Source organism: Halteromyces radiatus (genome assembly GCF_025201355.1).
Source record: "Halteromyces radiatus strain CBS 162.75 chromosome Unknown BX664scaffold_3, whole genome shotgun sequence".
NCBI lineage: Eukaryota > Fungi > Mucoromycota > Mucoromycetes > Mucorales > Cunninghamellaceae > Halteromyces > Halteromyces radiatus.
Genome location: NW_026251689.1, coordinates 603,236 through 619,398, shown reverse-complemented (window position 1 = coordinate 619,398; position 16,163 = coordinate 603,236). Strand labels below are relative to the sequence as shown.

At 32.3% G+C, this 16,163-nt stretch overlaps 7 protein-coding genes and 1 non-coding gene across 8 annotated transcripts; 2 read left to right on the top strand and 6 right to left on the bottom strand.

Annotated features, from left to right (window-relative positions):
- Positions 1–10: 10 nt before the first annotated feature.
- Positions 11–1,346, bottom strand: BX664DRAFT_327910 (P-loop containing nucleoside triphosphate hydrolase protein). Its single transcript, XM_051544504.1, has 6 exons — positions 1,012–1,346; positions 869–950; positions 610–803; positions 472–538; positions 362–404; positions 11–306 (listed from the first exon to the last, which is right to left on the bottom strand). The coding sequence occupies exons 1-6, from the start codon at positions 1,315–1,317 to the stop codon at positions 60–62; spliced, it is 939 nt and encodes a 312-aa protein (XP_051401141.1). The 5' UTR covers positions 1,318–1,346; the 3' UTR covers positions 11–59.
- A 212-nt stretch (positions 1,347–1,558) lies between these two features.
- BX664DRAFT_327907 (small subunit of carbamoyl-phosphate synthase) lies at positions 1,559–3,138 on the bottom strand. Its single transcript, XM_051544503.1, has 2 exons — positions 3,023–3,138; positions 1,559–2,962 (listed from the first exon to the last, which is right to left on the bottom strand). Exon 2 carries the CDS (start codon positions 2,864–2,866, stop codon positions 1,613–1,615), a length of 1,254 nt encoding a protein of 417 aa, XP_051401140.1. The 5' UTR covers positions 2,867–2,962; positions 3,023–3,138; the 3' UTR covers positions 1,559–1,612.
- Positions 3,139–4,062: 924 nt separating this feature from the next.
- BX664DRAFT_293900 (uncharacterized protein) lies at positions 4,063–5,400 on the bottom strand (the record flags this gene model as incomplete). The annotated part of the gene is made up of 4 exons (XM_051542071.1): positions 4,737–5,400; positions 4,582–4,660; positions 4,220–4,518; positions 4,063–4,157 (listed from the first exon to the last, which is right to left on the bottom strand). The coding sequence occupies exons 1-4, from the start codon at positions 5,143–5,145 to the stop codon at positions 4,063–4,065; spliced, it is 882 nt and encodes a 293-aa protein (XP_051401139.1). The 5' UTR covers positions 5,146–5,400.
- A 464-nt stretch (positions 5,401–5,864) lies between these two features.
- On the bottom strand, positions 5,865–6,204 carry BX664DRAFT_259474 (uncharacterized protein; the record flags this gene model as incomplete). The annotated part of the gene is made up of 2 exons (XM_051540589.1): positions 5,865–6,006; positions 6,068–6,204. Coding segments are annotated over 2 exons (279 nt in total), but the record flags the coding sequence as incomplete, so codon positions are not given.
- Positions 6,205–6,271: 67 nt separating this feature from the next.
- On the bottom strand, positions 6,272–9,608 carry BX664DRAFT_260066 (kinesin heavy chain; the record flags this gene model as incomplete). The annotated part of the gene is made up of 11 exons (XM_051540619.1): positions 6,272–6,583; positions 6,676–6,825; positions 6,921–7,247; positions 7,343–7,684; positions 7,773–8,306; positions 8,370–8,599; positions 8,696–8,839; positions 8,934–9,090; positions 9,161–9,234; positions 9,320–9,416; positions 9,489–9,608. The coding sequence occupies 11 exons, from the start codon at positions 9,606–9,608 to the stop codon at positions 6,272–6,274; spliced, it is 2,487 nt and encodes an 828-aa protein (XP_051401137.1).
- Positions 9,609–11,013: 1,405 nt separating this feature from the next.
- BX664DRAFT_t44 lies at positions 11,014–11,086 on the bottom strand. Its single transcript has one exon. It is a non-coding gene; the product is annotated as a tRNA-Met (tRNA).
- Positions 11,087–11,493: 407 nt separating this feature from the next.
- Positions 11,494–13,667, top strand: BX664DRAFT_259882 (tRNA modification GTPase TrmE; the record flags this gene model as incomplete). Its single annotated transcript, XM_051540607.1, has 9 exons — positions 11,494–11,639; positions 11,718–11,800; positions 11,870–12,005; positions 12,115–12,220; positions 12,321–12,441; positions 12,529–12,672; positions 12,814–13,267; positions 13,340–13,434; positions 13,531–13,667. 9 exons carry the CDS (start codon positions 11,494–11,496, stop codon positions 13,665–13,667), a joined length of 1,422 nt encoding a protein of 473 aa, XP_051401136.1.
- A 232-nt stretch (positions 13,668–13,899) lies between these two features.
- On the top strand, positions 13,900–16,034 carry BX664DRAFT_293891 (uncharacterized protein). Its single transcript, XM_051542070.1, has 6 exons — positions 13,900–14,172; positions 14,256–14,657; positions 14,721–14,766; positions 14,853–15,027; positions 15,098–15,577; positions 15,681–16,034. The coding sequence occupies exons 1-6, from the start codon at positions 14,022–14,024 to the stop codon at positions 15,951–15,953; spliced, it is 1,527 nt and encodes a 508-aa protein (XP_051401135.1). The 5' UTR covers positions 13,900–14,021; the 3' UTR covers positions 15,954–16,034.
- Positions 16,035–16,163: the final 129 nt, after the last annotated feature.

Here is a 16,163-nt window from a genome sequence, read left to right as displayed (position 1 = left end):
TTTTTTTTTTTTTTTTTTGTATTCAAGACTTGACCCATAAAATATGATAATAAAAAACTTTATTTCTTTATTTGATTTGATTTTGTTTCATAATAATCATTGTCTTTCAAATGACCTGTAATAAATAACATTTCCTTGCGCATCTGATTGATACCTGCACCAGTTTTTGAACTAACTACTAATACATTCTGAATAGCATGATGGAATTTCTTGATATCCTTTTCCACCACCATTATCCGCCTTGCCAGTGTTGGAAGTACTTGTAAATCACACTTGGTCATCACTACTTGGAACTTGACTCGTTTCCTGCAATATAAAAAAAAATCAATATATTATCAAAATCATCGAATGTTTTCTATACCTATCCAACATATTGAGAAAATCCAGATCTGCTAATTTGAGTCCTATCATAACAAATAAATGTTCCTCATTTTTAATGAATAGTACTATTGACTTGTTTTTTTCGTTTACCATGTCGAGCATCAATCACTACATAGATTCGTTTCAAATTTTTCCGTTCACTAATATAAGTTTCCATCTATAATATATATATATATAAAAAGATACTGAGATACCCTCCAAATGAAAAAAAAAAGATGTTTTATATACCAATTGTCGCCACTGTTGCCGTTGTTGTTCATCCACAAAAGCAAATCCATAACCAGGCATATCCACCATATAAAACAATCGTCCCACCGAGAAAAAATTGATTTGTTGTGTCAGACCTGGTTTATCCGATGTCCGTACAATCGTGGTTGATGCTAAACTATTCAATAAACTGGATTTACCCACATTCGATCTACCTAAGATAATATACCTATATATGAGTCACATAATAAATAAATAAAAAAAAAAAGTAATGACTTGCCTACAAATGCAACTTCTTCCAAATGTGTCTCAGGAAATGAGGCTGGTGTTTTGGCACCTGCAAAAAAGGATAAGAATGGTAGCTAAAAGATTAAATCAATACCATGTTTTTTTTTTTTTTTTTTCTTTGTTGGTGGTAATTACCTTGTATTCAGGATCAGGGATAGGATGTTTGTCTTTTGATTTTTGTTGACGAACAGCTTGATATCGTTTGGTACGTCGTAATGATCCAAATCCCAATCGTTCTAGTCTTTCATAAAGTCGTAATGGTGGATCCAATTGTTTGAATTTCTGTCGATTGGAAAGATCTTTAGTGGTTTGTTGGATAAGAGGTTTTTTCAATGACAAGTTTCGTATGGCAAAGGTCATCGGATAGAGCCTTGTCTTTGGTATCAACGTGTATCCTTGTATGCACCAGCGTTTCACAAGAGGTAACGTTGGAAGCATCATGTCGAGTGTTTTTTTTTTTTTTTTTTTTGTTTAAAAGCGAAAGAAAGAAAAAAAAACTTTTTGTTTTAAGGGGCCGGAGTTTAGCCTGACACATTGATATGTTTTTTTAAAAAAAAAAAAAGAACGAAAAGGCAAAGACAAACAAAGACAAAAAAAAAAGAGATAATAATGAATTTTTTTTTATTGAAGAAATGAAATATGTAAAATAATAATAATAATAAAAGATAAAAAAAAAAAAAGAGGAAGAAGAATTCATGATATGTATAAAAAGAAGGGGGTCCGACTATATTTGCGATCAGGCAAAGGCAGCAGTGGTAGCTTGTTGTTGATCAATAACAGAATGGTAGGTAGCAGACTTCATAGCACGAACATGACCCAAAAAGTCATCAAATAAGTATTCAGTATCTTGAGGTCCACCTTTGGCTTCAGGATGGAATTGCACAGAGAAAATAGGTTTAGATTCATGTTGGATACCTTCGTTGGAACCATCATTGGCATTGACAAACATCTTCTTCCAACCTTTAGGCATCACCTTATCTTGAAGAGCATAACCGTGATTTTGAGAAGTAATATAACAGAGTCCAGTATCTACATGAAGAGCAGGTTGATTGTGTCCACGGTTGCCAAAAGGTAATTTGTAAACATCCAAACCAGCAGCCATACCAAGAAGTAGATTACCCATACAAATACCAAAGATAGGTTTGTTCCAGTGATCAATGGCAGTACGTAAATGCTTTACGGTTTCAGTACAAGTGGCAGGGCTACCAGGTCCATTAGAGATAAATAATCCATCGAATTCATCCTTGACTTGATTAAAATCATAGTTCCAAGGCAATACAGTGACTTGAGCTCCACGTTCAGTCAAACATCGTAAAATGTTTTGTTTGACACCACAATCAATAACAGCAATCTTGACATCACCTTGAGGATTATAATGAAGAGGCACTTTGGTCGATACCTTAGCAACGAGATTGTCAGTATTAGGGTCAGGGAAGGACGTCACATTAGAACTAGTAGCATCAGAACCCACAGCCAATTGAGCCAAAGTAGAACCTTGATCACGTAAGAGTTGAGTAATAGAACGAGTATCAACACCACTAATGGCAGGTACGTTGTGGCGAATACACCATTCACCAAGAGATTCCACAGCAGTCCAATGGGAATATTGAGTAGCATAATCATTGACAACAATACCTTGTACTTGGATTTTATCAGATTCAAAGTATTTGGAAAGACCATATTGATCGAGTACTTGACCAGGAACACCATAATTGCCAATAAGAGGTTGAGTAAAAACAAGGATTTGACCAGTATAAGAAGGATCAGTCATGGATTCAGGATAACCAACAAGAGAAGTGGTAAATACAGCTTCTCCAAAAGTAGATTGTTGAGCACCAAAAGATTGACCAGTAAAAACTTGACCAGATTTTAATTTGAGAGCAGCAGCATTAGGTATGGATCCAATATTGGTTGCGAATCCACGACGTAAAGCAGCAGTGATGGGTTGAGCATGAAGAGTAGTTTGTTGAAGAGTTTTGAAGAGAGTCATATTTTAAGAATAAGAATAAGAAAGAATAAAATAGAGAGAAATATAAATAGGTTCGTAGTCTTGAAGAAGTTTAGAAGCTACCAGAGGATTTCCAGACTAAAACAAGTTGGATTAATATACAAACATATATCATATATATATATATATATAACTTACTTTGATCGCAAATATAGTCGGCTGAACACTTTTCGTAGGCGTGAATATACATAAGCTAGACTTGACGTCTGTAGTTGTGATTTATGTATATAAAATAAATTTAAAAAAAAAAAAAAGAGAAAAGAATATAAGAAAAGAAGAAAGGAAAAAAGAAAAATGAAAAAATGAAAAAAATTTTCTCCTTATTATAGTAAATCTATCTGTTCTATGACTCATGATAAGCATGGGTTTAGAACTCCGGATGCATTTGATTCTGATCAGCGCTTGTTTTTATCATCATCTATTATCATCATTTGATGAACTATTTTTTAGATTTTTGACAAGTTTTTGATTCTTTTTTTTTTAGAATAAAAAGTCTTTTTTTATTATTATTGTTGTTATTATTATTCAAGAGGAAAAAAAAAAAGAAGTTCTCATGGAAGGCTCAGGGTCAGATCTTCTGAGTTGAATTGAAACCAAATCAATCAGTGAGACTAATACCAATTGATGTAAACGCAGAACACTCCAATCATCCCATCCCATTATCATCATCCTCATTTTCCAGAAATAGATCACCTATGAGAAAAAAAAAATGATAGAAATCTCGATAACAGGATGATGTGATCTGGAGCATTTTTATGGATCCTTTTATCATATTTTTTTTTGTTTTCTTTTCATTTTTAATACACCTTTAAATAAACCAAATCATGATGATGAATAGTGATAATAATTGGGAATGTGTCAGCAGCCAACTGAATACATTCAGGGAAATAGAACCAGAATCTTGGACCAACATTTTCTTGTCGATTTTCTCATAATCATCTTGTGTAAAAACATTGATAATGAGATGATGAATGATCATATCTTTTTTTTTTTTTTAGGATCACCATCATAAGTCCTCTTTATAATGACCAAGTAGCTTCTAAGATATCCATGTTTACTGAAAGTAACATGCTTTGTTACACTGGACGGATTCATGCAAAAGTCAAAAAAAAAAAAAGGAAGACAGGGAAAACTACATTGTTTATTTTATAACCAAAGACATAATAATATTCACTATACTAATGAGCTTTCAATGAAAACTCTTTGAAGTAGGTATGTTGAGTTTTAGGTGTTTTGAAATCAGAAGTGGAACCACCAAAGAAGGTATCAAATACTATTATAAAAAAAAAAAAACAATCAGCCAAATGAACAACATTTACACTTATTCTCACTTACCGATACCAAATTCGTTATTTGTTGCTGATGTTCGATAAACCAAGTTGGATTGTTTATAGACTTGATTTCCATTGATATAGATAGTAATATCACCATCTTGTTTACCAAGTGTATTCAATGTGATGACTTGTCGTACAGTATTCCAGGCATTTGTCTTGAAAGTCCAGCTTCCTCTACCTAAACTATAACCGTAAGCTGAATTGCAAATATTTCCATTGGTTTGACAAAGATGTTTTGTTTGTAATCGAGATGGAATATAAGCGTAGATTTCCCCTTTTCCATTTTCACGCCACATGAATCTAAAGTTAGAAAAAAAAATATGTATTAGAATAGAAGTAATTATTATTATTGTTTTGATTTACCGTGTTGAAAAACATGTAGAAGATTTTGTTCCATCCGAACATTGTTCATGACCACCAAATAATCCAGGAAGTTTACCACCTTGGTCACAAAAAAAAAAAAAAAAAAAAAGATTTGTTAGCATTGATCATCAATTAATCTTGATATGAATGATTACCTTTGACAAAATCAAAGTTTTTCGGGAAATAAACCTTGTAAGAGAAATCAAGTGAAGCTGCTGGTCTAGATAAAGACAGAGGACGAGCATAAAAGCCAATACCACCTTGTGGAAAAGTATTTGGATTCATTGAATGAGCAGGATATGTAACTTGAAGTATACCTTTCTCTTGACTGGACCGAGAAGGATCATTGACAATAGAATAATTGATATTTTCTTCTTGCCATGGCCATGACCAACCACCTTGATCAGGGATTTTCCATTCGGATTTCCACCTAGGATTACTAGAAGGGACATCTTTTGAATAAGATTGCCAATTTTGGAAAGACCATGATGTAGGTTGTGATAATGATTTACTAATAAAGCAAAAAAAGAAGGAAAACAAGAATATGGATTGATGGATGTTCATAGAAAAAAAAAATAAAAATCCCAAAAAATAATAGAAGAGTTAAATGATTGTAATTGATATATTTATACTAATCTAAATATCTATGGAATTTTCTAAACAAGTAACGAAACAACAAAATAGAATGTTAATGGTGGAATGAGTAAAACGATAGAAAGGAAAGAAAAGGAAAAAAGGAATAATATCGTCTTAGATTTTGGAGTTCTTTTCGTTGGAACCTTGGTCTCAGTTCACAGAAAAGAATAAAAAAATATATAGAAAAAAAAAAAAAAAAGAGATACTAAAATGGTCAATTTTTATTTCACCAGGCCGAAAACGGAGTAGGAATGGAGAAAAAGTCTATTTCGTGTGTGTAACATAATGGGGTAATAGACAACAACAAAAAAAAAAAAAGGGAATATATATGAAATATTGACTATATAATAAATAAAGGGAATATAAACATATATATATATATATATATATATATATAATCATAAATATATAAATATACATATATATATAAGAGACATTTTGATAAAGAGAAAGAACTACAATATATATATATAGTATAAAAAAAAGGGGAGGGGAAATAAAATAATATCACGAACAGTCAGGAGCCATCAGTTACCGGAAAGGAATCCAAGAAGAAGAGCGGCGTTCTTGCTTTTCAGCAGCAGAGACCTCACTAAATTCAAAAAGGAAATCAAATCAATTAAATAATCATTATCATTCATTTTTTTTTATTCATACCTATCTACAACAGCTCCACTACCCCTTAGTGGTTTAGCAATACGTCCAAAGTTTAGAGCCATAGCACTTTGTGATTTTTGAGATCGTATTTGTTCCAACCGTTCTCGTACAGCTTGTATTTGAGTTTCAAACCTAATCAAAAAAAAAAAAAAAAGAATTAGGATTGAACCATTCTGTCATTATTTCAACTTACTTTTGCGTTTGTGTCAATAGATTATCTTGTGATTCTTGTAACATAACTTCCAAACTTTGAATACGTTCATTACGTGTCACCAATTTGCGTTCAGATACGGCTGCTTCCTTTTTCAATTGAGAATTCTGCTCCACCAACTAAAATAATAAATAATATATATTAATATATAAAAAAAAAAGATATGATCATCAATCTATTCCTTTTTTATTTATTATTAATTACCTGTTTTTGAACATTTGTCAATTGCTCCAAATTACGTTCCAAAAAGGCCATCTTCTTTTGTTGTGCCTTGTTATTGCTTGCTTTCAAAACATGATTGTACTGTTCTCGAGTTTCTTCTAAAGAGATTTCCAGTTCAACCACTTTTTCGCATCGAGATTGCAAGTCGCGCATCAATCCTTTCTTCATCACTTCAAAGTAAGCCAATTGTTCAGCCATCGATTTGCGCATCTTTTCAACATCCTTTTCCTTATCACTAACGGCATCCATAGTTTTGGGTTGAGAATCAAGTGCAGACTAAGAGATAAAATAAAAAATGAAAAAAATAAAAAGGTAGCTTTAATGAATTCATTCCCTTTATTATTTTTATTGGGTAGGAATTTTCTTACTTGTAGATTTTCATTGGAAATCTTGAGTTCTACCATAACAGCATCAAGAGCCTTATATTCTTCATCTTTTCGATCCAATTCTTTTCGCAATTCTTCGATTTCTTTTTGTTGCATTTCCTTTTTGGCAACATATGTGTTTTCCAGTTTGGTCTAAAAAAAAAAAAATAGGACAAAATAAGAGATGTTATTCTATCTTTTTTATTATTTATTTTAATCCCTCTTTCTCTCTCTCTCTTTTCCTTTACCTTGAGTTCCGAAATGGTATCAGTCAAATCAGCATTACTTTCCATAGCCCTCTCTTCGTCAGCAATTTCTTTTTCCAAAAGTTCTTCATATTCCACTTCCAAGGCACTGAGTTTGGTTTCCAGATCAGTACGCTTTGTCAACAAGGCTTCTTTGTCATTGTGAAGATTTTTAATAACTAATTCTTGTTGAGTAGCTTGAGTCTTATATTGCTGTAATTGTTGTTTCAATTGTTGTAATGCTTCTTCGCTCAGATTGATGGCAGACTCAGGATTCAACTTGTCCAAAGCGTTTTTCATTTGTTGTTCTTTGGCAGAAATATCATTGTCCTATCATCATCATCATCGTCATAAAAAAAAAGGAATCAGTAACGAATCCCTTTTTTTTTTTTTTTTTTTTTTTTTTTTTTTTTTTTTTTTTTTACCAAAGGATCCAAAGAAGCCATCATTTCCGCCATTTTATCCGCCTTCTTTTTTGATTTTGTTTCATCATCAGCTTCCTTTTGTAAGTTGCGTAATTCGGCCAACGATTTCTTTAACTGAGTAAGTTCCAGGGTCAATTCTTGATTAGCTTCACGCAAAGAATCCACAGTGATGGCACTTTCTTTGCTGTCATAGGATGCCTTTTGTAGTTGAAGTTTGACATCATTGAGTTCACTAGTGATGCTTTGATTATCAGTTGTCAATGTCTTTTCCTGTTCCTTCAAGAAACCAAGCTCTTCTTGTAAAGCTTCCAAGTGTTTTTCCCGATTGGCCAGTTCGGATTCCTAGCGAATATAATAAACAAGACAATATGAATTTATAAACGATATTGAATTTTGTCTTTTTTGATTTGCACACTTTTTTTTTTATTACCTTTTCAGCTATTTGATCCATGAGTTCATTTTCTCGTCGCAAAAAGTCTTCTCGTTCATCCTTTTCAAGTGCAAGCGCCGGTGTCACAGGTCTTGAATCATCTGGTAATGTTGGTTTGAAGGCAGAAGGTGTTGGTGTTCTAGGTGAAGGTGTTGTTGCTGGTGATGATGATGCTGTTCCATTGCTCTTTGCTAATTTATCCATCGTTGCCCATTGAGCTTCAGGTACTGAACCACCAGATCGCCATATAGTAATTTCGCCTTCCAAAGCTTGAATATATTGTTGATAACTGACAGTTTCGCCCTTGAATTTCTTTAATAATGCCTTGAGTTCTGCAGGAGAAAGATCTGCATTGACCTTTGCTTTATTCTTGATAGACTTGGCTCGCACACCGAATCGAAGAGTAGATATTGTTTCAGCTTCATTGTAAGATGATGGAGAACAATTGATAATCAAAGTTGTACGAGAATTACCACCCAATGATTCTTGTAAAATACGAGTTAACTTGGAATCACGATATGGCACATGACTTGACTATAGAGTTTAGAAAATTATTTTTGTCAGTACGTTTAGAATTCATCAAGTTAAATGTTTTACCTTTCCATCTGTAAGAGAGTTGATAACCATACCCAAAGCAGTCAATGATTTGTTGATTTTCTTGGCTTCTTCTAAAGTTTGTCCAGAGGCACCAGTCTTGCCCACCTTTTCAGAACCAGCCAAATCGACGAGGTAAAGTTTGCCACTCTTAGCCGCACCAGTATCCAAATTCTTTTGAGTAATAGTGATCAAAACGATGGAATGACTTCGAGAACTTTCAGCATTCATATCTAAAGAAAAAAAAAAGGAAAGAACAAATAAAATTTGATTTAGAGGTTTCAATTTTAGATAACCTTTTTTTTTTTTTTAAAAAAAAAAATACTTACTTGTATATGCCACCACACGATTGTTGCCACCACTTTTCATAACTTCATAAACTTCTTCCGTAGATGACACGTATACTTCTAATAGACCTTTAACGTAAACACCTTTTGTTTTGTCTTCATGAATTGGTAAATTATCCTGAGATGCTAATTTTTTTTTAAAAAAAAAAAAAAAAGAAAAAAGAAAAGGTTGAAACATCACCGTGATGATATTAAACATGTTCTTGTTTCATTTACTTACGGTTCAAAAGATCCTTGACTTTTTCCATATAGATTTCCATATATGAGGTTTTGACAGTAAATTCCATATTGGCAGGAGCAAGCATGATGCTTTCAAAGATTTGTTCCACAATTCGAGGGATGATACCTTTATTTTGAGCATCATCAATATCAGATCCCTAAACAAAATAGATAAAACAATTTTATCGTTAGCATATCACATTAATCCTATTCTGAATTGATATTTACCATCATTGTATAAGTTTTTCCTGAACCAGTTTGACCATATGCGAAGACAGTACCATTATAACCAGCAACCACATCTAATCATTGAATTAATGAAAAAGAATGAGCTTTTGTTTTTTCATTGATAATAATAATACTAATAATAATAATAGTATTCTTTACCATCTACAATTGACTTGATGGAGTATTCAAATACTTCTTGTTGAGCAGTATTACTTCCAAATACTTTATCGAAAGAAAAAGGTGGTTGAGATGTACCCTATCATTTATAATATTAAAGGAGATGAATATATAGTTCGCGTGTCAAGTGTTTTCTCTCTCTCTCTTTTACCTTCAAAGTTACTGCAGTACCATCCTCTTGAATGTCGATAATGGGCACACCTCCTTCTTTGATTTCAAGTTTGTTTTGAGGTCGAAAACGACAAACAACCTTGATATTGTTTCCTGACATGTTGTTCTTCCTAGATGACGAAATTATAAAAATACGTCAGTAAGATGAGCAGAAACCTGTTCATGAGGTCCTTTTTTTTTTTTTTTTTGTTCAAAAGTTCTCAAAAGTTCTCAAAAGAATAAACCATAATGTTGTTGTGCTTTTTTTTTTTTATTCCTTACCAATTCTTCCAATGGCAATTGGATTCAAACAAATAAAATAAAGAAAAAAGAAAAAAGGAAAAGAAGAAAAAGAAAGAAAGAAAAAAAGAAGAAAAAAAAAAAGAGAGATAAAACAAAAAATCGGCTACTGAAAAATATACTTTTTTTTTGTACTTCGTTGTCTGCAGATACGGAAGCAAAAGCTCTTGGGACCAGCATCTACCAATAAAATCTTCCATGATACCCTATTTTAAATCAATTCATTCAGAAGAAATCATAAAATAACGCAAACACGTAAGTAGTCATTCTAATAGTGGCATCTATGTAGTAATCATCATCATCGTACAATGCTTCATTTCTGTATTCATCGCCAGCGGTCATCATCATCATACAGTAAGTAGCAAAACATCATCTTGGAATTATCTTTATAAAATCATCTTCTTTATCGCGTCAATTAATGTCATAGAGTTATTATTATCCTGATACTATACGCAAGACACTGTAAATACAACAATACAATAGTCAAAGAGGTAATTTTGATTTTCAATACACACATAACGAATCTAAACTATAAGATTGTTCTATAACAGTTAGTTACAGTGATATGTTCACGAGTCGCTGATGTCAAATGTTGAATAAAAAAAAAATTATAAAAAAAAAAAAAAATTTATTTTCAATTTTTACTTTCATTTTTATTTCCCCTTTTATTTTCATTCTATTTTTTATTTTTTTTATTTCACTTATTCTTTTCGTTTTCATTTTCTTTTTCATATTATATTTTTTTAACCTTAAATTTCAAATAGTATAAATACCCCTTCTTTTACTTTTTTTTGTTAGTCAGTTAATCATCAATATATTTTTTTAAATAAATCTTTACTTTTCATCCCTACTTGATTGTATTGTGGATTATCTATTTTGATTGGCTCACTTTGTTCTATATTTAAAGTCAGAACAATTTTACTCTACTTCTACTTTCCAAATTTGGAACAAGACTTTATTTTTCTTTACTTTACTTTTTGTTTTATTTTATCTCTTTACTTATACGTGTGCTTGCGTAATCAAGTACTGGTGCTCACTATAAACATTATTAACTTTCAATCATCCGTTTTACTTTTTCAATTTTGAACCTATAAACCAAAAAATCACTTAACACAAAAAAAAAAAAAAAAGGTTAGTAACTGAATGTTGTTGCACAGGTACGAAGAAAGAAGAAATATGATTGGCTGTTATTTCAAAAGTTTATTATGGAAATCGACAAAAAGGAATGCTCGCTAGCAGGATCGAACTGCTGACCTTCAGATTATGAGACTGACGCTCTACCAACTGAGCCAAACAAGCATTTTTGATGTGGCACAAAAAATTAACTATAAAACTCTCAAATTCGGATAATCGGCTATTATTTAACCGATTGGATGAGAGCTGCCCAAATTAGCCGATAGAGTAAATAGGGCGGCGGTTTTTTTTTTTTTTTTTTTTTTTTTTTTTTTCCTAATCCCACTTTTTTCCTTTATTTGTTTCTCCCTTCTTTACTTTTGTTCATGCTCCAACGGCCATTAGTTAGATTATCTTTATTACCATTTTTATCACCTGCAAAATTCACTCGACGACTTGGAAAACCATCAAATCTTGTGACAACAACATTTACAAAGCAATGTATAAATGGTCAACGACATTTATATTCCGATCTTGACAACTCCAGTCGATCTCGTCCATTTTCGGCCCAACGATCTCTTACTACTGACACAATGACAGCATCCATATCCTCTTCTGATACCATATATGCACTATCGACATCACCAGGAAAGGCAGGTGTAGCTATCATACGTATATCCGGCCCTAATGCACGACAAGTAAGAGACAAGTTTGATATAAAAAAAAAAAAAAAAGGTTTGTATACATAAATGATCTCATATTTTTGTTTATTAGTATAGGTAGTAGAGAAAATGACAACACATGGTAATAATATCAGACCGCGGCAAGCAGCTTTTCGTCGAATCCTTCATCCTTTCTCTCGACTTGTTTTGGATCGTGGTTTGGTTCTCTTATTTCCAGGTAAAACACTAAAGAAGATCTATTTGAATCAAGGATCATTATTAATTCATTGACTGCTACTATATATAGGTCCTCATAGTTTTACGGGTGAAGATATTGTCGAACTCCATGTCCATGGTGGTAATGCTGTGATTCGAAGTATATTGGATGCTTTGAATGAATTACCTCAATTTCGACTGGCCGAACAAGGTGAATATGCAAGAAGGTAAGGGAATGAAAAAAAAAAAAAAAAAAAAAAAAAGAGAGAGAGAGAGAAATATCATCCATTTATTGACATCTTCCTGTTTCTCTCTATCTTTACTTTGTTCAATAAGGGCTTTTGATAATGGTAAACTTGATCTCACAGAGCTGGAAGGCTTGGCTGATTTACTCAATGCAGAAACCGAACTTCAACGACAATTGGCTCTTCGACAAGCAGAGGTAATCCTTCCTCTTCTCCAACAGCAACAAATATATGAGAGCTCATCATCCTTTTTATTATTATTATTATTAATGATATTCTTGTTGATTCCTTATTTAGGGTGGACTACGTATTCCTTTTGACTCCTGGAGGGAGAAAATCATTCATTCTATGGCTATTGCTGAAGCTGTTATTGATTTTGGAGAAGATGAAAATATTGAAGATGGTGTCCTAGATGATGGTAAGGAAGTGAACCCTTGAATATCTGACGAGTATAAGGAAAAAAAAAAAGTCAAATAACTTCATCTTTCTTTTGTGTTACATGTAGTGATGATGAATATTGGAGAATTAAGGGATACAATCAAACAACATTTGGATGACAATCATGCTGGTGAAATTGTACGAAATGGTGTTCAAGTTGCTATTGTTGGTCCACCAAATGCAGGAAAAAGTTCATTGCTGAATCGATTAGGTAAGAATCTTTTTTTTTTTTTTAAAAAAAAAAAAAAAAAGAAAACTCATCAATAGTATTATTATTATTATTATTATTATTATTATTATTATTATTATTATTATTATTTTGGGATTTGAAAATGCACTTTCATTTTCTTAGCCAAACGGGAAGCAGCTATTGTATCTGATATACCAGGAACAACTCGCGATGTGGTAGAAGTGACAATGAATCTAGGTGGCTATCCTGTGATTCTAAGTGATACGGCAGGACTTCGAGAATCAGATGATCGAATTGAAATGGAAGGTGTTCGACGAGCAAAAGCACGAGTGGAATTATCAGATATCAAAATTTGTCTTTTATCTCTCTCAACCTTAACTACAACAGAAAATACTCAACATCAAATTCATATGGATCCAGTTGTTCGACAAGTCATTGATCAAGATACATATATTATTCTAAATAAACAAGATATGATACCTGGTATCTCTCCATTGGAAATGGCAAATCAAATTCAACGTGAAACGGGTGCTCGCAAAGTATGGTCTATCAGCTGCAAAACAGGTCAAGGTATGGATGTCTTTTTAAAAGATATGATTCAAGTTTTGAAATCAAGGTAAAACTATTACGTTTAATCAAGAAAAAAAAAATATGTATGGAAGACTGACTTTTATTTGTATATTATTAGATTCGATCAATCTCTAGCCAATCCTGTACTAATTACTCAAGCTCGCCATCGTCAACATTTGGAAAATTGTGTAGACTGTCTTGATGCTTTCTTAGGTAATTGAACAAAAAAAAAAAAAAAAAAAAAAAAAAAAAAAAAAAGGAAGAGCAAGTGATAAAAATGATGTCTAATTTTTATTTTCTTTTGGATAGATATGCCAGCTGGAGAAATCGTTCTTGGAGCAGAAGAATTACGTCAAGCTGCTAATGCACTCGGAAGAATCACCGGTAGAATAGATGTAGAAGATGTATTAGATGCATTATTTGGACAATTCTGTATAGGAAAATAGATAGACTTAGTATTATTAAAATGGATAATTCACTTTGATATGAATGGACAAATAAAAAAAAAGTTTGATAATCAATGTCATATTATTCTTATTATCATACAAAATGAATGTTGTTTATGTAATGAAGAGGTATTTGGATCTAAAGTTTAACCTCTTTGGAATCTCTAACGGAGTGAGAAAATTACAAAAAAAGATCTTTCTTGCCTTTTCAATACTTTTTTTTTTTCTTTGTCTCTTTTTTCCCTTTCTATCGTTCATTCTTTTTTTTTTATTTTTATTTTGAACTTCTTTGCAGAAAGGAAAGTGTAAAAATAAAAAAAGAATCAGTAAAAGGGAATTCGTACACAACACTAAATGGTCTATCTTGTATTGTTACTGGTATGCTTGCTTGCAACAAGTGCGTTGGCATCAACTCAACTTACAGAAGCTAATATCAAACTTAAAACTTCTGCCGGTAACTGGTTGGTATTTTATTACCATTCTACTTCAATCTCTCATACTTTTGGTAAATTAAATAGAAAAAAAAAGTGGATATGATTGATATTAATTTTTATTATTATTATTATTATTATTATTATTTATGATCAGAATCGACCTGGGAGAAATTGGCTATGGATTACAATGGATGGATCCAACATGGTGTTTACTTTGGCAAAGTGAATTGCTCGACTGAAAAGTCCATCTGTGACAATAACAATGATATCATTAAGGTTTTTTCCAATGGTAATGTGATTAGTACGAATGGTCTTGATGACAATGTGACATCATTCCTGAAACAACAAATTATTTCCAATCCTCTACGTGGTTCAGTTTCGCTTACTAAAGATGACTTGACTATCATTGAAGCATCGGGTCATCCTTGGTTCGTCAAATTCTATGCTCCCTGGTGTGGTCATTGCAAAAATCTGGCACCTATCTGGGATTCTCTGGCTCAATCTCTTGATACCTCTATCATCAATGTTGGCGAAGTCAACTGTGAAACTGATCGAGGTAAACCTTCCAAAAAAATCATCAATATTGCAAAGGATAACTCACTTTTTTTTTTTTCTATAGATCTTTGCTCATCCCAAAAAGTAACCGGGTTACCGACGTTAAAATTGTAAGTTGAATGATATACATGAGTAAGTAAATCCTCATCTTTTTTTTTTTTTTTGCCTTCCTTTCCTTTATCGGTATACAATGTAGTTACAATGGTGAAACATCCTTTATTTACAAAGATGGGCGAGACTTGGATAGTTTCCAAAAATACTTGATAAAAATGACTGGTCCTACTACTCGTGCAATTGATCATTCTTCATTGGCATCTATCTATGAAAATCCTGTTTCACTGGTGTATGCTCACAAAAAGGGTGATGATTTGGTAAATAACTAAAAAAAAATTCTTTATTTTATTTACATTTGTATATATATATATATTATCATTTCCGTAGACTACAATTCAATCAGTAGCGAAAAAGTATATGGATTCCGTACCATTCTATACGACCGATGATAGTAAAGTAATGAAAGCTTTAGATATTACATTGGATAAAGATCAGGCTACAAGCAAGGCAGTATTAATCAAGGATGGAGGCGCGTTGCGTCAAATTTACTCAAATGACATCAAGACAGAAAAGCATTATATCGATTGGGTGGATCAAAACAAATATCCTTTGGTGACAAGGATAAACTCTGGAAATGCCAATGATATTTTAAAAGGTGAACAATTGGTAGCGTTAATGTTCCTCAACAGTGATATGGCACACGATGGTTTCAGACAAGTATCTCGTGAATGGTTGGTCAAGTCCACTGATGCTTTTCCTCGAGTGATCTTTGCCGAACTCAATGGTCAAGTCTGGGCAAAATATGTCAAACGCGTTTATGATATTTCATCCAATGACTTACCAACCTTGGTGATTGTGAATCCAAAGGTACAAAAAAAAAAAAATGGATGGATGATGAGAAGATTTTGTGAGAAAAGGCTCATGATGCTTACTCATTTCTTCTTTTTTCTTTTTTTGATGGATGATTTAGAATAAGACGTATTATAACCAAGATCTGAAGGGTAAAAAGTTTTCAATAGATGATGCTGCCTCACTGTTTGAAGCATTACAACATACAGAACAACTGGAAAGTCATACTACAGAACCTCCTCGTTCAGTCTCGATGTTTGGTAAAACCATTCAATTTTTAGGTGATCATTCGTTTGTATTTGCTGTTGGATTTTTAGCGTTAGTGGCTCTTTTATTCACAATTGCAGGTGCAAGTGGACAAGAGGAACCTAGTGTTGAAAAGAAGAATGATTAGATTTAGTATTATTTGTAGTATAGATTTTTATTTTATTTTATTTTGAATGAATAGAATAAAGACATTTGATTTTTTCATTGACTTGACAAGGGTATACAAAAAAGGAAAGATGGTGTTTATTACATTTACAATATGACGATACAAAAAACACATGCAGATGAATGAAATGAAGAACAAACATAAACAATATGTATAAATATAACAACAAAA

Bases quoted from the DNA above. Each gene is read 5' to 3' on its own strand.
- BX664DRAFT_327910 (XM_051544504.1), bottom strand. From the start codon at position 1,317: ATGATGCTTCCAACGTTACCTCTTGTGAAACGCTGGTGCATACAAGGA. The intron at 804-868 runs GCAAGTCATTAC...ATATTATCTTAG, and splicing joins GGAAGAAGTTGCATTTGTAG to GTAGATCGAATGTGGGTAAA. The intron at 307-361 runs GTATAGAAAACA...TTTATATTGCAG, and splicing joins TTTCTCAATATGTTGGATAG to GAAACGAGTCAAGTTCCAAG.
- BX664DRAFT_327907 (XM_051544503.1), bottom strand. From the start codon at position 2,866: ATGACTCTCTTCAAAACTCTTCAACAAACTACTCTTCATGCTCAACCC.
- BX664DRAFT_293891 (XM_051542070.1), top strand. From the start codon at position 14,022: ATGGTCTATCTTGTATTGTTACTGGTATGCTTGCTTGCAACAAGTGCG. The intron at 14,173-14,255 runs GTAAATTAAATA...ATTTATGATCAG, and splicing joins TTCAATCTCTCATACTTTTG to AATCGACCTGGGAGAAATTG. The intron at 15,028-15,097 runs GTAAATAACTAA...TCATTTCCGTAG, and splicing joins ACAAAAAGGGTGATGATTTG to ACTACAATTCAATCAGTAGC.